Raw genomic sequence first — 21,614 nt, forward strand, 5'->3', positions numbered from 1 at the left:
CCAAACTTTGACTGCAGTCTGAATCTTCTTGTTTGTGATGGAGCATCTTTTTATTTATATATATATATATACATACACACTTGTGGCTTAGAGGGAGATGATTGTGGTGGTTATTTTGAGGTTTGCGTAAGAACCATGATTTTCTTTATGGTAGAGACTTTCTTTTGACTAAATTAGAACAACATCCTATGTTTAATGACTGAGCAACACTGTAAATACTGTATCACATGTAAATAAAGCACTTGTGTATACAGAAAATATTAAAACTTGTAAAATATAAAACATGCATGTCTCTGGGCATTGTCTTCTGACGGGGCGTCATTCCTACACGACAGTCCTCAACTGATCAGTACTGATGAAGTCATCACGCTATCTGACGATAAGACTGTCTCTGGGGTGACCTCTTTACTCACTGGCCTATAGGTGTTGTGGTAGAATGAATTATATTGGTAGCTGGCAAACAAGCAATGATTGAAAACATTTATTGAAACGTCACTAACAAATCCTAACACATGACAAATTGGTCCTTGTAAAATCTAAACAAACAAGATGCAAAAAAGTCTTTAGAAGCAGTAGAAATACTTTGGTATGGTGGGCTTTTTGAAAAAAAGAGCTGCACACTCTAGGAGCTCAGATGCAATAATTGAATAACCAACGTATAATGTTGGGCTTTATGCTAACAATCAGTTTGGACGGAATGGAAAAACAAACGTTCATTCATGTAGTGTAATTGAGTGCAGGCGGTAGATTCAGATGGCCAGGCCGAAGACACTGACGATGCAGTACATGGATTTATTCTCCCACCTCACTGTACAGCTTCCTGGTAGAGAAGGTTAGGTGGGATCAATGACAGAATCTCCATCTCATATAATCTGGTTGTAGAGATTGTGTGTTTGTGAGAGAGATTCTCACCATCAGTGGTGTTATCCCAGAAGCACGAGCTGGCTGTCTGTAGACCTGCCCCATTCTTCTGCATGATAACACAGGTCACTGTGGAGAAAGAGAAACAACAGTGAAACGACCCCTTTCAGCAATAACACACAAATCTATCTCAATGTGGAATGTAAGTATGATCATTGTATAGGATGATCCATCAAAGAAAGTGGTGATGGTATATTTTAGTGCAGGAAATAAAGTAACTGCGGCTTTATTTTTTATTGAACTTTTATTAAACTTGAAGTCAGTTAAGAACAAATTCTTATTTACAATGACGGCCTGATATAGCCCAGCCAAACACTTTTCCTTTCCTTGCATGCAGGGCTACATACCAATGTACTTGAAAGGCTTGCCCAGTTTGCTAAGTTGACTCAGGGACTGCTCCACTACATTGGTGGTCCATTGGTTCACTCTGCTATGTTGATAGGCATTTCCTCCTATGGCTCCTTCTACTGACTGAAAAGACAGTAAAGACATAAAAAAGAGGAACAGGCTTAGTTTCTGAAATTACTGACTATCCCGAGAAAATACAAATGAATACACAGACGTGTCAAAGCCCACATTAGTGGCATTGCTCATATTGATAAGTGGCTAGCAACCAACATAATGTCCTTAGCAACAGGGTGATGAGTTGTTGCAAGGTAGAAAATAGCTAGGCGACGTTGCTGAACATGAATGTCTCCTACCAATGCAACCATTAGCTAACTTTTCACTTGGCTAAAAGTACCTCTTTGATGATAGTGCTCACTTCGTCAACGACAAAGGCAGTCTGGCAGGATAAAAAGACAAAGGGATGCAGAACAGTTATAGTAGCTGGGGAACAACAGTAACGTTAGCTAGCTACCTAACATTGCTAGCATGCGTCTTCAAATAGCATTACATTTAAACAAATGTTACATTAATTAGCTAGATATATTAATTAGCAATTTTGAACATCTAGCTAACCTCTTCTCCAGTCTGAAACTCATCCATGATGTTAGCAAACGACGGTTACCGCTAGCTAGCTCAGCTGTCGCCAAGTTTGGGTGGGTGTGCGGCGCATGCGCACGGTTGATTATGATGGTCGTTTCTGTACTGGCTGTTGCATGGACAAAATAATGTATCTTTCTTCCCTGTTCACAATAACAAAAGAGACTGGGTATATTTCCATCCTCGCTGATTACATCTTCAAAGCTTACTGTGCAATATAACATAATTGACTGGCTTTACCATAAAAACCCAAGAAACCTAATCATGGATAAGAAAAGAGTGCAGGAAATGTATAATAAAACACATTTTAAAGCTAATTGAGACAGGTACAAAAGTTTATTACATCTAATTTAAGCCATCTAAAAGTTATGAATATACACCATAGAAACAGGTGAATTAAAGTGGGCTGAAACACTGGTCATTTGCAAGTTTGCAATGTAGGCTAATCGCCACCAGTCTCATTTTAAAGCATAATCAAGACAACACACTTAACAAAACTTATATTTGCACCAGTTTGGATGAAAAACAAATAAACATTTCATATTTAAAAATAAATTCCTTGAATTACTCCACATAACTGGGGGAAAAAACTTGGGCAGATGGCATGCAGAATAAAGGCTCATACCTATAAATATAAATATTTCACTGAACAAAAACCCCCAAACAGACAGTTCGATGTTTGTGAAGAATATCACTTGTAAGTTTGCTGAAGCATCTACTTCCTTCTTTATTTCTGAGTGATGGGGAAGGAGTTCTGATCCATCAGCTCCCCAACTCTCTCCTGGAGAATGTGGACCACCTCGGCCAGAATGAATACATGGGTGTCGTCAAGGTCCTGGATGATAAACTTCTTTCCCAGGGCAGATGTCTCATCTAGGTACAGTAGGAACTGCTTCATGGCAGGGTCACTGTTTCAAGTTGTGGGGAAAGAAGATATGAGACCTGTGATTTTCTCCTGAAACTCATCTGATTATCATAGCTGGTACAGTATAGCAGACAGGCTGGATTTTCTGCATGATTCATGTGATTAGCTTGATTGATTTCTGTTTGATAATCATACAATATGATAGGCTTTGTGCCTGCATACCACTCGACAAGAACACCCTTTAGTACGTTGACCATGATGCTGTTAGATTCCAAACACCAGTCTCCAAAACCTGGAAAAAAGCAAACAAAATGCAGGCGTGAACAACAACACAATGTGACATGCATGCACCTTGACGTATGACACATTCTAAAAGTAATTAACTGAACTGTAGCTTCTCACTGCAGAGGTAATTTACTAATGTTAAAGTGAGACAAAGAGGAGCGAAGTAAGGACTAGGTAACGTTAGCTGGCGTTATTATCATCATTGCTGAATAGCTAGTTAGCCTAGTTTGCTACACTTCGAAATGCTCAGTCTGACATGTTTCCGTCACAATCTCAAAGCCTGCTGATTTGCGAAAATTCAGGCTAGAGTAGATCAGCTCTTTGCTGATTGTCATTTTGTGGCGATAAATAGCTAATCGGTGTATTATTCGGTACTTACAGAGCTTGTTTGCTCAACAGTGTTGATGGCTAGCTGCGTTGTTGGCTGGCTGCGTTGTTAACAAGTACAAAATGCCTTAACGCGAAAGGCATTGTGGGATGTATGGTGTCTGATGAGGTATAAAGGTTAGGTCAGGTATTCCCAAACTGGGGTACGCGCACCCCCAGGGGTATGCAAAATGTCGTCGGGGGTACGCTAAATGAAAATGTGATTTACATTAAAAATATATATTATTTTTTTCTTCAGATTTTCAAAGAGTCCATCTAGATTTTCCAACGGGGCAATAGAGAGGTCCATAGACACCCATACCAGCTCTACTGGTAACGTTACTACTGCTACTACCAGCGTAGCAGTACTACACCTGAACCTGTAGACGACACAAATTGTTCTGCTTCCACGAGCATATCCAATGCTAGCATCAGTAATTCTACATTTGTTGTTAGCCCAGCTAGCATGGACACTGACAGTTGTGAATCTGATGCAGTCGAAGAGCTACTGCCCCCTTACCCGGGAAAGCACCGAACAACAGACAGGGACGTTGGACCATCGGAGAGCAAATATGATGAGAACTACATTGATTTGGGGTTCACTTATATTTGGAGTAGTGCCTTTCCTCAGCCACAGTGTGTTATATGTGCAAAAGTACTATCTCACAACTTTGATGAAACCTTCACTCTTGCGCAGACATTTGGAAACAAAACATGTCAATTTGAAAAATAAGCCACATGAGTTTTTTGAACGAGAATTGAGACGACTTTCGAGTAGTAAGACATGTATAAAAGCAACAGATACCATTAATAAGAAGGGATATGGTTGGGACAATGCTGGGGGAAAAGGACAAACAAACTATACAGACAATCGCTTCATCAAACAACACTGTTTCATGAAGCATCAGTGACAAGGTCAGGAGATGTTTTGAAACAATTACTGCTTCACCTACAAGCCAGTGAATTCTATGCGTTACAGCTGGATGAGTCAACAGACGTGGCGGGCCTGGCACAGCTCCTGGTATATGTCTGTTACGTTTATGGGGGGTCAATTAAGGAGACATCCTCTTCTGCAAACCACTGGAAACCAGGACAACAGGAGAGGATATTTTTAAAGTACTGGACAGCTTTGTGACATCAAATGGACTTTGGTGGTCAAGATGTGTTAGTATCTGTACTGATGGTGCAAAGGCCATGACTGGGAGACATAGTGGAGTGGTAACACGCATGCAAGCAGTTGCTCCCGACGCCACTTGGGTACACTGCAGCATCCACCAGAGGCTTTTGCTGCTTGACAGCTTGAAAGACGTTTTGGACACCACTGTGAAAATGGTTAACTTTGTTAAAGCAAGGCCCCTGAACTCTCGTGTATTTTCTGCACTATGCAATGATTCGGGCAGCGACCATGAACGCTTTTACAACATACAGAAGTGCGCTGGTTATCAAGGGGCAAAGTATTGTCACGTTTTTTTTAAATTGAGAGACGAGCTTAAAGTTTTCTTTACTGACCTTCATTTTCACTTGTCTGACCACTTGCATGATGATTTCTCACACGACTGGCCTATCTGGGTGATGTTTTTTCTCGCCTGAATGATCTGAATCTAGGATTACAGGGACTCTGCCCAACTATATTCACTGTGCGGGACAAAATTGAGGTTATGATTAAGAAGTTGGAGCTCTTCTCTGTCTGCATTAACAAGGACAACACACAGGTCTTTCCATCATTGTATGATTTTTTTGTGTGTGCAAATGAACTCAAGCTTACGGACAATGTCAAACGTGATATAGCGTGATAAGTACTTTCCCGAAACGGATGACACAAACAACTGGATTCGTTATCCCTTTCATGCCCTGCCTCCAGTCCACTTACCGATATCTGAACAAGAGAGCCTCATCGAAATTGCAACAAGCAGTTCTGTGAAAATGTATTTAATCAGAAGCCACTGCCAGATTTCTGGATTGGGCTGCACTCAGAGTATCCTGCCTTGGCAAATCGCACTGTTAATACACTGATGCCCTTTGCGACCACGTACCTACGTGAGAGTGGATTCTAGGCCCTCACTAGCGTGAAAACTAAATACAGGCACAGACTGTTGTGTGGGAAATGATTTATTAAGATTGACACTCTCTCCAATACAACCCCAACATTGCAGAGTTATGTGCATCCTTTCAAGCACACCCTTCTCATTAACCTGTAATGAGTTATTCATAATTTGCGATAAAGTTTTATGTAAGATGGCTAATTAAAGAGCAAAATTATTGATTATTATCATATTATTATTTGTGCCCTGGTCCTATAAGAGCTCTTTGTCGCTTCCCACAAGCTGGGTTGTGACAAAAACTCACACTCATTCTTATGTACGCAGCTGGAGGTTGAATGTTTGAATGGGTACGGGACTATAAAAAGTTTGGGAACCACTGGGTTAGGTGGAGTGAAAGTTCAAAGCTATGATTCAAATCAATTGTTCAAAACCTGCCATCAATGGCATAACACACATTTTCTTACCATTACTGCTTTTCATTTTGCACATTTAGTTTATTTGACATGGACATGTCTGTCAATGCTCAGGATTTGTTGCCACTACATTTCAAGTAAAACAAAAGTTCAAATGTAAATGAGTCATACGCATGACTTCTTGTTACACTGATAAATACAAGTTAAGTCTTAATTAGCAATACAATGGAGTTAGTGAGCATCACGTGGTCAGGTTCCAGTTCAACAAAATACACATATCAACCAGTCTTTAAAATATTTCATGTGTATCTGAGGTAAGGCTTGAGGAAATAATACAGTATGGTACATACAGTAACAAGGCAATGCTTTAAGTTTTAATATATATACACATACAGCTTAAGTTAACTAAAATGAAATAAAATAAGTCGACCTTAAGCACACCACTCAAGCCACGAATTCATACTGTGTAATCAATGAATGACTTGCAGGGTAGTAGTGTCTTTTGGTTAAAGTACAGTAAGTGCAGTACACATGAAATGTTAAAATGTCTACTTGACCAGGATCAAGGACAAAGGGGAATGCACTAGAAAAGTCAATATCCTGTCTTTTTTACAGCTTTAAACTACCTGTAAACATGGTCGAGATCATTTTTTAAATCCTTTAAGTAAAACTCATCTGCTTCATAAGTTCTAAGTGAGATCTAGCTGGAGAACAAGAGGAGCACCATTTTCTATAATAAACCCAATTAATATGTTTTCATAAATCCTTCATACGTACATAAAAAGTATATATTTTTTGTAAACACTATAATCAAATCCATGGTTTCTTTAAATGTGCAACAAAGAGAGACAGTTTCTGTGCGCCAGTACTCCTTAGTCTTCCAATTCAAGCATCAAAACGGCTGTTGACATGTCAGTGGCTGGTGTAGCCCTTCAGTGCATCCTGGATGAACTGTAGGCTGCGCTTGTAGAGGAACGAGTCTTTCTTCTCAGGCTTGCAGATATTGAGGTGATCCACATCCACCTGGACCAGGTCCCCAATGCCCAGATCTGAAACCGGAGTAGTCTCAGAGTTAAGAGATTCACATGGAAGAAGTTCAAAAGTTCAAGAATTTGAATTGAAAGAAAAAACTGAATTCATAGATAGATTTTAGATATGGGTCTCCTGTGGCTATGTTCTACAGAATGTATTAAATAACAGTGGCCTACCTGCTGACTGCGTTGGCACCACCAGTATCTTGATCATGGGGCCGATGGTGGTGGGCATCGTCTCTGCAAAGCTCAGCACATTGAACTCCCTGTCCTTGGCCATGTTCAGGAAGTTGACATTCAGGTCACGCAGTGCTGGAGAGTCTGGGAATGAGGGAATACGTATAGACCATGGGTGTCAAACTCTGGCCCAATTATATTTGGCCCGCGAGACAATACCAAATTACTACTAGAGCTGGCCCGCCGGTATTATACAGCGCATTCACCGCTAATACTACGAATCCCATAATGCTCTGCTGTTGTTTTCGCGCACCAATCAGGACAGGACCCAGAAACGCCCTCTCCTCTGTGACAGTAGTCATAGCAACATAGACGCTACAACTGTCAGCGCGCTATCCCTTCCCAAAAATGGCGAAAAGAAAGGCAGAAAACAGGAGCTTTCTGGACAAGTGGGAGGCAGAATATCTGTTTACATATGTAAAAGACAAACCTGTTTGTCTTGTTTGTGGAGTCAATGTGGCTGTAAGTAAGGAGTACAACATTAGACGACACTATGAAACGAAACACCATGACAAATACAAGGACCTGGACATGACTCAAAGGAGCCAGAAAGTAGAGGAGATGAAAAGAAGTTTGGTTTCACAACAGAATATGTTAAAAAAAGCCACATCAAAGTGAGACTGCTGTAAAGGCTAGTTATATAGTGGCAGCAAAGATCGCAAAATCAGCCCGGCCCTTTAATGAGGGAGAGTTCGTGAAAAAGTGCATGATGAAAGTTTGTGACCTCGTATGCCCAGAGAAAAAGCAAGCATTTTCAAACGTGAGCCTGAGCAGGAACACAGTAGCTGATCGCACATGTGATCTTGCCACCAATCTGTATGACCAGCTGATGGAAAAGGGAAAAGATTTTGTTGCGTTCTCCCTCGCTGTGGATGAGAGCTGCGACGCATCTGATACTGCTCTGCTGTCAGTCTTCATCCGTGGAGTGGACTCAAATCTGTGTGTTACGGAGGAGCTATTGGGATTCAAATCAATGCATGGCACAACCACAGGAAAGGAAATCTTTGAGGAGGTTTCCAAATGTGTAACTGAAATAAAGCTGCCGTGGGATAAACTCGTTGGATTAACGACAGATGGTGCGCCAGCGATGTGCGGTAAAAAGAGTGGACTGGTGGGCATGGTTCGGGAGAAGATGCGGGAAGAGAACTGTGCAGGTGAGCTAACTGTTTACCACTGCATCATACATCAGGAATCACTGTGTGCCAAAGCCCTAAAGATGGAACATGTTATGACCACAGTAACACAGGTAGTTAACTTTATAAGAGCCAAAGGTCTGAATCACCGCCAGTTTAAATTTTTTCTAGAGGAGTGTGGTTCGGAATACGCAGACGTGCCGTATCACACAGAGGTGAGATGGCTAAGCAGAGGAAAAGTACTGAACAGATGTTTCGAGCTGCGTGAGGAAATATGTCAATTCCTGGAAACCAAAGGGCAAGGATACAGCAGAGCTCCGGGAGCAAAAGTTTCTGTGTGAGCTGGCCTTTCTCTGTGACATCTCGAGCCATCTCGATGCGCTGAACCTGCAGCTTCAGGGGCGGGGGCGCATCATCACAGACATGTACGCTGCAGTGAGGGCCTTTAAAACTAAACTGTGCCTGTGGGAGAATCAGATGCTGCAAGGAAACCCTTGCCATTTTCCCTGCTGCCAAACCATAAAAGCGCAGATCTCTACCGCCGTGTTCCCATGCGCACAGTTTGCTGAAAAACTCAGTGTTCTCGCCGCTGAGTTTAGCCGGCGATTTGCCGACTTCGATGTCCAGAAATGTAGGTTTGAACTGCTTAGTAATCCCTTCGCAGTTGATGTGGAAAATGCACCAACCAACATCCAAATGGAGCTGATTGAACTCCAGTGCAACGACACGCTGAAGTCAAAGTATGATGCTGTGGGCGCCGCACAGTTTCCACGGTTCATCCCTGACACAATGCCTCAGCTCCGCACACAAGCTGCTCAGATGCTCTCCATGTTCGGCAGCACTTATCTATGCGAGCAACTTTTCTCCTCGATGAAGATGACCAAAACAACTCACAGGAGACGTCTGACTGATGAAGACCTTCGCTCGATACTGAGGATTTCTTCAGCTCAGAGCCTGAGCCCAGACATTGATGAACTAGCATCCAAGAAGAGATGCCAGGTATCTGGCTTGGGCACATCAGATTAGATCAGTGTGCAATAATTACCGTTTTCTTTGTGCACTTTTTCTTGCTACAAGGCATGGGCTTGAATGGTTGATTGATTTATTATCATTTTATTTGTAAAATTGTTAGCCAGTGGGAAAAGTTTATTTTGGTATTTAAATCAGAAGGCTGCAAATAGAAGAGGCATACGATTTTTATTTAAATTTTATTTATTTAATAAATGAATGCCATTGATGTGTTTTTTCATTTGAAATTCGATTTTGCATGTCTCCACTATTAAATGATATATTGTATGGTAATAAGCGATGCTTGTTCCATATTCAATGTTAAAGCAAAACTTGTTTGGGTCCATATTAAAAGGTTCATTTGTTCAATGTTGGCCCGCGACTTTGTTCAGGTTTTACATTTTGGCCCACTGGGTATTTGAGTTTGACACCCCTGGTATAGACAATGATGCAATAACACCATAAACAGGAGTATGTTTGTTATCTGTAACACGGATGCAATGGGAGGTTATTACTGTCTAAAACACTGCTGTTAAGAATCGTTCTCTCTAACCTGACCTCCAGAATAATCACAAATGACTTCTGTCCATACCTCTGCAGAGCTCCCGGACCTCTACGGAGGGGAAGAGGAGGTATCTGACATTGACAGAGTACTCTGCCATGAAGGTGCCATGGTGGGGCACACTGTAGAACATGACACCCTTGGTGTTCTTCATCAGTTCTCTCATGTCTGGGTCCCTCGACGCATCCAGCAGCATCTTCTTCACCAGCAAACCTGATAGGAAATGATAGAGAATTCAAAACTAACAGGTTTTTGTCCATTGTCCATTTTTTGCTAAATAGTGAAAGATAGCTTACCTCCCATGCTATGTGAAACCCAGACCACAGGCCTGTCTCCTACTCCTGCGGACTTTAGCTTCTTCAGCAGCTCTCGACTCCTATACGCCAGAGACATCCTAAGGGCACAGGCATACAACAGTATCAGTGGAGTTGTCACCAAGAATGTCTGAATGATACAGTAATATGGTCACACTAAGGAAGTAGAGGAAAGAGGAGACACACACCTCTGGTTTTCAACAGGACACTTGGCTCTCCAGTCACTCAGGTGAGTGTCATACTCCACAGATAGAACCCTCAGGTTGGGGCAGTCTGCAGCCAACCACGACTGACCAATGGGGAGGGGAGAGAAAGAACCAGTCAAAAAGGGAGAGAGGACGTTGGTGAGCAGATTTGGCATCATACGACTCAAACATACATTCTACATTGGCTAAGGTGACTAGATCAGCAAAGCCAACATATTCTCCCATCTGGTGGTAAAGTCATGAGTATTACAGTGACACATAATAAACCACCCTCTACCAGGTGTTACCTTGGGCCAGCACTCTGTGTAGTCCTCGCTGGCACCTGCTGCCTTCTCCTCCTCTGTAGGGTCACAGTCCTTCTGCCGCCACGTCTTAAAGGCCGCCCCCAGGAGCCCGTGAACAAAGAGAACATCCGCTTTGATTGGCTGGCTGGAGACAGAATGCATAAAACAAAAAATAGGGAGTGGTTGTGTGAATATGGTACCTTGTATTCTTTGACAGTAGCTAGATTTCCATCCAATTGGTGACAGTTTTTTATGCGAATAATCTAGAATCTGCATAAAGAAAATGTAAGTAAGCATTTCACTGTAAGGGCTACTACACCTGTTGAATTCGGAGCATGTGACAAATAAAATTTGATTTGCAAATTTTCCCACCAGTGGGGAGTCTCTTTTTGTAGATAAAAATCAGTGCGTCACTACAGACCCGGGTTTGATCACAAGCTGTGTCACAGCCGGCCGCGACCAGGAGATCCATGGTGCGGCGCACAATTGGCCCAGCGTTGTCTGGGTTAGGGGAGGGTTTGGCCGGCCGGAATTTCCTTGTCTCATCGTGCTCTAGCGACTCCTTGTGGCAGTCCGGGCGCAGTGCATGCTGACACGTTCGCCAGGTGTACAGTGTTTCCTCCAACACATTGGTGCGGCTGGCTTCCGGGTTAAGTGGGCATTGTGTCAAGAAGCAGTGCGGCTTGGTTGGGTTGTGTTTCGGAGGACGCACGGCTCTCGACCTTCGCCTCTCCCAAGTCCATACAGGAGTTGCAGCGATGAGACAAGTCTGTAACTACCAATCGGATACAACGAAATTGGGGAGAAAAAGGGGTTTACATTTTTTTTATAATACAAAAAAAAAAGGTCTTCCACATCCATCTTGACAAACCATTTCTGTATGGACCTCACTTTGTGCACGGGGGCATTGTCATGCTGAAACAGGAAAGGGCCTTCCCCAAACTGTTGGCACATTGTTGGAAGCACAGAATCGTCTAGAATGTCATTGTATGCTGTAGCATTAAGAATTCCCTTCACTGGAACTAAGGGGCCTAGCCTTAACTATGAAAAACAGCTCCAGACCATTATTCCTCCTCCACCAAACTGTACAGTTGGCACTATGCATTGGGGCAGGTAGCGTTCTCCTGGTATCCGCCAAATACAGATTTGTCCGTAAGACTGCCAGATGGTGAAACATGATTCATCGCTCCAGAGAACGCGTTTCCAATGCTCCAGATTCCAATGGCGGCGAACATTACACCACTCCAACCTACGCTTGGAATTGCGCATGTTGATCTTAGTCTTGTGTGCGGATGTTTGGCTATGGAAATGAAGCTACAGACGAAAAGGTATTGTGCTGATGTTGCTTCCAGAAGCAGTGTAGAACACGGTAGTGAGTGTTGCAACCTGAGGACAGTCGATTTTTACGTAGTGTACTTCAGTATTCGACGGTCCCGCTCTGTGAACCTTGTGTGGCCTACCACTTCGCGGCTGAGCCGTTGTTGCACCTAGATGTTTCCACTTCACAATAACAGCACTTACAGTTGACCGGGGCAGCTCTTGCAGGGCAGAAATGTGATGAACTGACCTGTTGGAAAGGTGGCATCCTATGACGGTGCCATGTTGAAAGTCACTGAGCTCTTCAGTAAGGCCATTCTACTGACAATGTTTGTCTATGGAGATTGCATGGCTGTGTGCTCGATTTTATACACCCAAATAGCCGAATCCACACACATACTTTTGTATATATAGTGTATTATGCGTGATGCTAAGTTTACTTCGATATGATGGTTATTATATCAACATTTGAGCATAAAGGCGTTTTCACCTCCATTTCTTGCATAATACATTTTACAGACACAAAAAGATCCTACCATGTCGAACAAACAAATGATTTGTCTGCATTCATAAAATTGTACCGAAACTTTCTGTTTCCATCATAGCTGTCGTGACTTTATATTTTTTTAATGCGGTATGACTTTACTCACATAAAAACTGTGGATGGAAACGTGCTTAGTCATGATGAATGATGTGTACCTGGTTCGGCACTGGGGATGTAACACGTAGACTCCATCCTGGTACTTCTCCTTGACCGTCTCCCTGTCCAGGTTGGCCAGAGCCCGAGCAGCATGGGACGCCTGTATGATGTGTGGAGACTGCATCATCTCTGCTAGCACTGGCACCCAACCTGCAAGGTAACAGAACATCACATACGATGGCACTAGTAACAGAACATAATCCGATAGCCAGTACCCCTGACACACTGAGCGGAGAGCTAGCACCCGCCTGACACACTGAGCGGAGAGCTAGCACCCGCCTGACACACTGAGCGGAGAGCTAGCACCCGCCTGACACACTGAGCGGAGAGCTAGCACCCGCCTGACACACTGAGCGGAGAGCTAGCACCCGCCTGACACACTGAGCGGAGAGCTAGCACCCGCCTGACACACTGAGCGGAGAGCTAGCACCCGCCTGACACACTGAGCGGAGAGCTAGCACCCGCCTGACACACTGAGCGGAGAGCTAGCACCCGCCTGACACACTGAGCGAAGAGCTAGCACCTGCCTGACACATTGAGCGGAGAGCTAGCACCCACCTGACACACTGAGCAGAGAGCTAGCACCCACCTGACACACTGATCAGAGAGCTATCACCCACCTGACACACAGAGGATAACTAGCACCCACCTGACACACAGAGGATAACTAGCACCCACCTGACACACAAAGGATAACTAGCACCCACCTGACACACAGAGGAGAGCTAGCACCCACCTGACACGCTGAGAGGAGAGCTAGCACCCACCTGACACACAGAGGATAACTAGCACCCACCTGACACACTGAGGGGAGAGCTATCACCCACCTGACTGTACTATGGCCTGGTGCACGCTGTCGTTGAGAGCCAGGTTGCCGATGATGCGTACAATGTTCCTCTGGATCTTCGGGGAGTCTCTGCGGAGCTGGTAGACCCTCTGAAGGAGCTGCAGGCCCCCGTTGGCCACGATGTGGTTGCAGTGACTCTGGACCTGGAGAACAGACATACAGGTGTTAGAATGCATTTATATGCTCTTAATATCCCCTGATAGTGTCAACGACTGTATCCTATGATATGAAAACCTTGAGGGTCTGTTATGGTGAGTTACAAGGTATGATGAAAAAGATGTTCATGTATCTTGAAAATAAAGGCTAATAATGTTTTTCAAAAGTCCCTTGACAAAATGTATGCTTGAGTTACAAATGGTTAAAGCAAAATGTTACATAACCTTGGAGTGCTGCACTAGGGCCTGTAGACAGAAGGACTCAACCTTCTCAGAAGGGACAGAAGTGAGGCTTTGGGCATAGGGCAGTCCATTCCCCCCAAAACACCACAAACCCCCCTAAAACAGAGAGATCCAGTTATCTACCTAAAATTGTGTATGAGTGAGTATATGTATAAATATGTGTGTGAGCATGTCTTACCCTCTGTGCAGCCAGGGACTGGGTACTCTCCCTCAGGGCCAGTGAGGTGAAGTACTGGACACACTGGTCCACCTCAGACTGGGGGAGAGATGCCAGCAGCTGCCTCAGACCGTCCTCTACAGACAACCTCTAAACAGAGGGCCAAACAAACACACTCACATTAAAACACACACAGAACATTCATAACATTTGATTTGATACACAATCATTTTAATCCCCATCAGTGACAGATACCTACATCTTCCACCCAAGGCAGGACAGGCGGGGACAGGAAGAAGCGTTGGTCCACTTGAGAGGTGCGGGCCAGACCCAATGCCGTCCTCTGGTCTATAGCCTGGGCTGCTGTCTGGTACTGGTAGTCTGTGATGGACAGGGGTAACGGACCAATCCCTATCAAACACTATCACCGTTCACTAGCACACATTTCACATTTACAGGTTGAAAGTGGTGATGTCTCACCATGCCAGTGGTGGTTCTGGGCCAGCTCCTGTACAGCTGACAGTCTGGTGGTCCTATTGGCTGAACAAGCCCTCTTCAACAGGACCCACAGCGCCACCTCATGGGGGTCCGCATCCATATGACTCAGGTGCTCTGACACAGTCACAATTTTTTATGATGAAAATATGGATATTTTTACAAGCATTTCTTACATAATATATTTCATTTGAAATACATTTAAGAACTACACCTAAATGACCAAGGGTCCAATATCATCTACAGTACAAACAAAGACAATCTACCACCTAATACCATCAATCATTATTCTACTACTGTACTACAGCAATGAGACTGCAGACCTGCTGTTATCATCGGCCTGGCAGCCGGGGCAGCTATCAAGTGTCAAACAGTAAGGTGAGAAAAGGTTCATGTTAGAACAGTTTTGAATGTACAATCTATGCAGAATTTGTAGTACAATCCCCATTGTACAACTGAATTCCATAATGTCTGTCACATTATAAAGCATTAAGGAGAGGGGAGGGGGTTCAGTCCACACCTGTGACTGGTGATGACTCAAGCATAAGAATACACACAAAAGTACATGAATGAAGACACACACATTCAAACCCAGGAAGTGAAGGGCAGGTGTTTCCTGAAGTGAACACGTTGTCTCAATAACAAACCTACTGACGTCCATCCGTGTGTGTCTGAAATACCCCAACTGAGCTTTACCCGAGGCTTGGAGGATGAACTCTAATGTTTCTATCACAACACTGACTTCTGCTTTCCAGTACTAGCGGAATAGGAAGTTGAAATGCATGTGGTACAACAACTAAAGTATTGTGTGTAGGTTTCTAAATGCAGCTGTAGCTTTAGTAAAAAAAAATATAAATTACAAAAACAATACTGCAGTTGTGAATTTAGTGCTGTGTAGGAGGAAACTACTTTCAGTGGATCTTTCTCACCATCCAGAGGCCTCAGAAGAATCCTTGAGGAAACTTCCAGAAACCTCCTTGCTGCTTTATGAAGTTCTCTCCTGGCCTTATATGTGAGCCCTGAAACAGATACATGGGTTTGGTTATGATCAGCAATTAACATGTTATAACACAGTATTATTTTAACACCTCAAATGAACTATGTAGCAAGCTATAAATGTATAGTGCTCCAGGCTGGACCTCTGGTTGATCTACCTGCACATTTTCTAGTAAAATTGACCAAACAATAGGCTTTTAGCCTGTAAATCTGGTTATAAAATGACAGTTGTTGCTTGCTTCGGTTTACTGCTTCTCTAAACCGTTTCCTATCAGTCTTGGCTGGACGGTCTGTTTTCATTCACAGCAGCCTTGACCAGTGGAAGTGAGAGCAAAGACCAGACAGGCTGTGCTACAGTACACAGGAGGGAGAGCAGAGGGAGGAAGGAAGACTGTCGTCGCTGGACACCTGGACCTGGTGGAAACCCATCAACAACTCCTCATAAATGAAAACTCAGCCAAAATATTTTCTGTGACAACATGCACCACATGTGGGCCTTTTGTTGGGTAGACTATTGAGGAAGTCTTGGGGAATTCAAATGTGTTCCAAAAACCCCTCAATTTTGGGTTGTAAACAGGATAGAGGAGAGAAAAAGCACATAACACCAAGTCTCAGCATTCCCTATGTGGAATATCATGTATGTACTGATAACTATTGTTATCAGAGAGCACATGACGATGCCTTGTCACAAAGCCCAGGTGAGGTAAATGACATACTGTACCTGTGCCAAGGTTCTCCTGCTCTTTAGAGGGCGTGGCTGACAGGTAGATGTAGGACTTGAGCTTTTCCTGCTGAATGGCCTGCGTGTCGATGCGTACCGCCTTGTTCAAGGAAACCACCTCGTATGTGATACACATGCAACCCCTGAGAGAGGAATGAAGCCATAGACAAGATATACAGTAGTTAGAGCAGATAGGTCTCCATACCCAATGAACTCAACCTAAAATAACTTAGTATGGCTGAGTGTTTATATGTGAAGTGGTTATCTTCACCTACCCCAATATGACAGCTCCGGTCATCTTTGCAATTTTCCCTGAAATCAAAACATAAGACAAATATGTATTTTTTTTTAAATAACTATGATATTAAAGAATTCCAGATGATTATACATTGTGGGTGTATCAGCTATTTGATAAGTGATCATATTTCCTTATTGAGTGTGGATTGTGAAGGGGGACAGCACAGTCCCATAACATACTGATGTCCCTCCATGGCAGCACCTTCTTCACACCAGGGCCAGAGGTGCTGCTCAGCCTCCTGCTGCGTATCAGACGGAGTGCAGCCACAGACATCCTCTAACTACACACATTCACCCAGAGAGACATCAAAAGAGCCAGTAAACAGCTTCAGCGGAGAGAAACTAAACTACAGTACCCTGAAGAACCTTATCAATGTATGTGAAAGGGGAAGTTATTGTATTCATAGTTTCAGATTAGATGTTGTGATAGCCTCACGGCGCAAGAGATTTGACAGGTTAGCTAGCTAGCTACCATAAACAAGTCAAGGTGCCTGGCTCTGGTAGGTAACGTTAACATGAAACTAGCTAACGTTAGCTAGCTAGCCAGCCAATGCAATGTTCCCATTAGAAAGAGCAACCATTTATTTTGCCGATGGGTAGTTCTTTGATTAGACAAACATCCAGTCTGTGATATGATTGAGCAATCGGATTAATTTGGGTCACGCGTACCTACAGTAACTAGCCAGCTAGCTAAAAAACGTGGGAAAATGTAACGTTAATTATACAGCTGAAGTTAACTAACGTAGCGTAACAGACAAACATGAGATTGTAAGACTTGTAACCAGGCTTGAATTGATGTGTGTAGTTTGCTAGACATTATACAAATTTACCTTATTTCGAAGATTTAATTAGTGTATTTTGAAGGGCTAGTAGAGAGCTTCCTCTCCAACAACCCCAACCTGTCAGCTGTGTTGTGAAAAAATAAACTGCGCCAGTCTCATGTAACAAACGTCACTTACCGTAGTACCTCAAAGCATAAAACATGTCTTTCCAGATCTCCAACTACCGTAATGCTCATTAAACACGAATTAAACAAAATAATGAAGAGTGCCTAATTATATGACACGTGCATTTGTTATGTCTGATGTCGAAACTTGACGCATGTAAAATATTACATACCTCCCAAATGCAGTCTTAAACTGTTTCTGAGGTTTATATTTAGTAAAATGACAGGAGGGATTTGTTCATTTTAATGTAATGCTCGTTTTATTATTTGAAAGTGTAACATGAATTGCATCATTCAAGTCACGAGTGTGTCCCGAAGTTGATGGGTTTATTGATCCCGTCGCCACTCTGGAAGTCACCCATTTATTTTGACCACTATGCCTAAACTTAAATATTCTTCTGCTGGTCTGTCACAGTGGAGGCAGCTGAGGGGAGAATGGCTCATAATAATGGCCGGAATGGAGCAAATGGAATGGCATCAAACACCTGGAAACCATGTGTTTGATGTATTTGATACCGTTCCACCGATTCTGCTCCATTCATTACCACGAGCCCGTCCTCCCCAATGAATGTGCCACCAACCTCCTGTGGCTGATCAATATCCACTCATTTAAATGTTTTTTTTTTTTACATTTTCTTTCAATTGAACCTTTATTTAACTAAGCAAGTCAGTTAAGAACAAATTCTTATTTACAATGATGGTCTACACTTTAAATGGGAAATCTAGGATTCAAATATCAATAAAGCCACTACCCCGCCAATTTTTAGTAAATGGATGAGGGATGGGGCTGAAGAAATGTAATCATGCTTTTTCTGTGGTAGACTGTCTCTTTGGCCATTGTATAACTGGGCACCTAAAGCCCTGACCTCTTACATTTCGGCCCAGTGAAATAATTCCTTCCTCAGGAAACAGTGAGAGGGAGTCAGTGAGAGATCTGTCAGTTTGCCCACCAGAAAAGTGTAGCCTATAGACTGGACACTGGAAAGCAGTGGCACCAAATAAGGGCATAAATAACACGTTTCTGGTACAGATGATATTATGTTTCATATTCACAGCCCGTTACCATTTCGTTCAGCATTTTATTGTGTTAAGTTATGAACTGTGTCCAGTAAATTCCAACCAAAACAGTGACCATTTTATAAATCAGATCCATGACAATCATTCATACATACACACATTTTGCAGATTACCTTGGAGAGTAACCCTCATTGGATCATGCAAACATTGTTTATCCATATCATTTTGCATGTCCAAGCTCACAAATAGAAAGTAGTCCAGTTACATGAGTGGGTTGGGTTGGTACATGATGGAAATCAACATGAGTTCTCAATCTTATAAATGTCATTAGACACACACACATTCACACACACATTTACACACACACATTCACACATGTACAACAAATACTCAGTCTTATCTGAAAATAAACATCTCTTTCTTGCTCACAAACACACAGTAATAAACAGCTGACACACACACACACACACACACACACACACACACACACACACACACACACACACACACACACACACACACACACACACACACACACACACACACACAGAAACATATATTAGCATTAGGGCTCTTTATTTTCCCCTCAAGTCAAACATATCCAGTTGTTCTAAAACCCATTGACAGCCCTGGCCTCAGTCAGTCCACTATCAGGCTGGACACATCCATCCCCTCCTCAGGTGCAAGTCTCCTGGTAGGCCCTTATAATGCTCTCATAAGCAGGAGGTGGGGTCTGTGTGGCATGGAACCCCCTCAGACTACTACTGCTCCAGAACAACTCGGGCCTGGGTGGGATGGCAGCAGCCTGGGCTGCGGTTTGGTGGGCTGACCCAGCTGAATTGGTCAGGGTTGGAGTGCGAGGCAACGTGGTCTGGCTCCCCTCCTCAGCTTCTCGGGCGATCTGGCTGCACTGGAGGAGTGGGTGAAAGGTGGAGGCCCTGAAGCTGGGTTTGCGACCCAAAGGGTCAGCCTGGTCTGGGGAGGAGGCCTGGCGGTGGAAGCTGAAGGCAGCGCTAACCAGGCTGTTGTTGCTCCGCCGGTCGTAGCTGCTGTTGCGATTGAAGCCAGGCCGGGCGCGCGGGGAGGTGCGTGACGGGCGAGGTGGCCGGCGGGTGATACTGCCCGAGCCGGCCCTGCGACGGGACATCCAGGTCAGGACAACATAGACCAGCACCCCCAATAGGATGCCCACCGCAATGGACACACAGAAAGCTATGATCAGGGAGACTGGGAAGGAGAGAGAGGGAAGGGGCCATTCGTTATATCTTGGTTAGTGGGCGACATAGAGTAAGAGTTTTTGGACACCAAAGAGATTTATATGAAAAGACCTGTTCAAAACTCACTATCATCTAGCATCATCATTAGACATTCAATAGATACCTTCATGCTCATAAAACTTTTTTTTTTTTGCCACACTAAAAAACTAAAACTGTAAAGTAAAGTAATAGTAAAAGTTATGTGGTTTATAGTCTGTGGAGGGAACGGTTTCAATCTGGACCCAGCCCAGATATGTACTGCCAAGCCCACAACAAGTCACTATCCTAACATCAACAACGCTGTTATGATGATGAACTAATAGAACTCTGCTAAAATGGCACACTACAACCAAATAATCACAGACCTTCCTCTATGGTGATTATGAGACCAAGTCCTCCAGAGACACAAAACTGATTACATCTCCTTCCCTCAAAATAAAGATCAACATTTTGTTGTATTTTACTTGCTCCCTGAGACACTATGGTCACCATATGTGTCTCTCTGAAAAGAGAGAAAGGAACAGAGGACAAATCCCAGTGGACCACTGCCAGCAAAAACAAATCAATTGCCTTTGGATACAGCTAGGTCTTATGAAGTGTAAACGTACTCCGCTACCTCTACATAGTTTTTCATTGTCCTCTGTTGGAAAAGGGAAAAGCAGACAAGAAGTCATCTGGAAATGACATTTGGGAGGAAGGAGGAAAAAACACTAACCAAGAGGAAGCTTTGCAATATTGCTGATTTTATGGGTCTGTTCTTGCCTTTGCGTCTAAATACTAGTCTGTCAGGTCCGATAAATGCAGTTTTGAATGCATGTTTTCTTTTCCTGACAAAATATTCAAGTACTCTCATCATCATTAAACCTATTCATTCTAGTGAAAACAGAGAAGTGCCAACAGAGAAACCACAACAGAGGAGCAGAGTAGCAGCTGAGAGAGCGAGAGACATAATATGACATTTGAAATGTCTTTATTCTTTTGGAACTTTTGTGAGTGTAATGTTCACTGTACATTTTTTATTGTTTATTTCACTTTTGTTTATTATCTATTTCACTTACTTTGGCAATGTAAACATATGTTTCCCATGCCAATAAATCCCCTTAAATTGAAATTGAATTGAGAGAGAGAGAGTTGAAAAAACTCACCAACATCAAATGACTGAAGTATTTCCAGAAAGAGATTGGTGTTGTTTTCGGCCATAACTTTCTCTGCACTGTCAGAGAAGAGGAGAGAATGTTATGCATCCAGTAGCTCTCCTTGGCTTCCTCACGTCTCTCTCTTTCTTCCTCCTGCCTATCCCTCTTTCACTCTTCCTCTTCTATCACTTACTCTCTGTATGTCCCTTTCTATCCCTCTCTTTTCTCTCTCTCCCTCCTTCCCTTTCCCTGCTTCTTTTCTTTCTTCCCTCACTTTCTCCCTTTGCCTCTCTCTCTCTCTCTCTCTCTCTCTCTCTCTCTCTCTCTCTCTCTCTCAGAGTGAAAGAGATCAGCCCAGACGAACTCAGCCGCACAGGATTCCCTCCAAAACCGGGCTGGCTGCTTTCTTGTTTGTGGAAGCGGAAAACTTCACTGTCACATTTCCTGCTATTCTGCGTAAAATTAGGAATGGGGCTCTCTTATCTGTCCTGGACAGAGTTCCTCCTGGAGGGGCGGGAGCGGGGCCACCGTAATCACTTCCTGTCCCATCATTTCCTTAAGTTTGATTAATGAGAAGAAACAAATTCACCCCTTCAAGTCCCAAACCAGCCCCCCCTCAATCTCCCTGTCCCTGCTTTTGTAATGGAACAGTCAGCTACCATCTCGGATTACATTTTTTC

At 43.4% G+C, this 21,614-nt stretch overlaps 4 protein-coding genes across 6 annotated transcripts; all 4 read right to left on the bottom strand.

Annotated features, from left to right (window-relative positions):
- Positions 1 to 466: 466 nt before the first annotated feature.
- dynlt1b (dynein light chain Tctex-type 1b) lies at positions 467 to 2,148 on the bottom strand. 2 transcript variants are annotated; one of them, XM_014205644.2, is made up of 5 exons: positions 1,882 to 2,148; positions 1,664 to 1,705; positions 1,269 to 1,392; positions 913 to 990; positions 467 to 816 (listed from the first exon to the last, which is right to left on the bottom strand). In XM_014205644.2, exons 1-5 carry the CDS (start codon positions 1,906 to 1,908, stop codon positions 806 to 808), a joined length of 282 nt encoding a protein of 93 aa, XP_014061119.1. In that variant the 5' UTR covers positions 1,909 to 2,148; the 3' UTR covers positions 467 to 805. The 2 variants fall into 2 exon arrangements, with proteins under 2 accessions (XP_014061119.1, XP_014061118.1); XM_014205643.2 differs by having other exon boundaries at positions 467 to 820.
- A 76-nt stretch (positions 2,149 to 2,224) lies between these two features.
- gtf2h5 (general transcription factor IIH, polypeptide 5) lies at positions 2,225 to 3,512 on the bottom strand. Its single transcript, NM_001141298.2, is given in 3 exon segments — positions 2,225 to 2,813; positions 2,993 to 3,062; positions 3,435 to 3,512. Coding segments are annotated over 2 exon segments (216 nt in total). The 5' UTR covers positions 3,028 to 3,062; positions 3,435 to 3,512; the 3' UTR covers positions 2,225 to 2,632.
- A 2,424-nt stretch (positions 3,513 to 5,936) lies between these two features.
- Positions 5,937 to 17,520, bottom strand: serac1 (serine active site containing 1). 2 transcript variants are annotated; one of them, XM_014205575.2, is made up of 17 exons: positions 17,410 to 17,520; positions 16,760 to 16,860; positions 16,558 to 16,594; positions 16,283 to 16,425; positions 15,495 to 15,584; positions 14,551 to 14,682; positions 14,330 to 14,451; positions 14,092 to 14,220; positions 13,896 to 14,009; positions 13,496 to 13,658; positions 12,668 to 12,818; positions 10,655 to 10,796; positions 10,350 to 10,450; positions 10,144 to 10,241; positions 9,878 to 10,060; positions 7,085 to 7,228; positions 5,937 to 6,925 (listed from the first exon to the last, which is right to left on the bottom strand). In XM_014205575.2, exons 2-17 carry the CDS (start codon positions 16,851 to 16,853, stop codon positions 6,789 to 6,791), a joined length of 1,980 nt encoding a protein of 659 aa, XP_014061050.1. In that variant the 5' UTR covers positions 16,854 to 16,860; positions 17,410 to 17,520; the 3' UTR covers positions 5,937 to 6,788. The 2 variants fall into 2 exon arrangements, with proteins under 2 accessions (XP_014061050.1, NP_001167186.1); NM_001173715.1 differs by having other exon boundaries at positions 16,760 to 17,473.
- Positions 17,521 to 18,590: 1,070 nt separating this feature from the next.
- myct1a (myc target 1a) lies at positions 18,591 to 21,400 on the bottom strand. The gene is made up of 2 exons (XM_014205637.2): positions 20,944 to 21,400; positions 18,591 to 19,769 (listed from the first exon to the last, which is right to left on the bottom strand). The coding sequence occupies exons 1-2, from the start codon at positions 20,996 to 20,998 to the stop codon at positions 19,219 to 19,221; spliced, it is 606 nt and encodes a 201-aa protein (XP_014061112.1). The 5' UTR covers positions 20,999 to 21,400; the 3' UTR covers positions 18,591 to 19,218.
- Between the last annotated feature and the right edge of the window lie 214 nt (positions 21,401 to 21,614).

Source organism: Salmo salar, chromosome ssa06 (assembly GCF_905237065.1).
Source record: "Salmo salar chromosome ssa06, Ssal_v3.1, whole genome shotgun sequence".
In the NCBI taxonomy this organism is placed as follows: domain Eukaryota; kingdom Metazoa; phylum Chordata; class Actinopteri; order Salmoniformes; family Salmonidae; genus Salmo; species Salmo salar.

Bases quoted from the DNA above. Each gene is read 5' to 3' on its own strand.
- dynlt1b (XM_014205643.2), bottom strand. From the start codon at position 1,908: ATGGATGAGTTTCAGACTGGAGAAGAG. The intron at 1,706-1,881 runs GTTAGCTAGATG...TTATCCTGCCAG, and splicing joins AGTTTCAGACTGGAGAAGAG to ACTGCCTTTGTCGTTGACGA. The intron at 1,393-1,663 runs GTACTTTTAGCC...CTGTCTTTTCAG, and splicing joins TGAGCACTATCATCAAAGAG to TCAGTAGAAGGAGCCATAGG.
- myct1a (XM_014205637.2), bottom strand. From the start codon at position 20,998: ATGGCCGAAAACAACACCAATCTCTTTCTGGAAATACTTCAGTCATTT. The intron at 19,770-20,943 runs GTGAGTTTTTTC...TCTCCTTCCCAG, and splicing joins ACTTCAGTCATTTGATGTTG to TCTCCCTGATCATAGCTTTC.
- serac1 (XM_014205575.2), bottom strand. From the start codon at position 16,853: ATGTCTGTGGCTGCACTCCGTCTGATACGCAGCAGGAGGCTGAGCAGC. The intron at 14,683-15,494 runs GTGAGAAAGATC...TGACTGTGTCAG, and splicing joins TCTTCTGAGGCCTCTGGATG to AGCACCTGAGTCATATGGAT. The intron at 10,242-10,349 runs GTGTGTGTCTCC...CTGTGCCCTTAG, and splicing joins TGTCCTGTTGAAAACCAGAG to GATGTCTCTGGCGTATAGGA.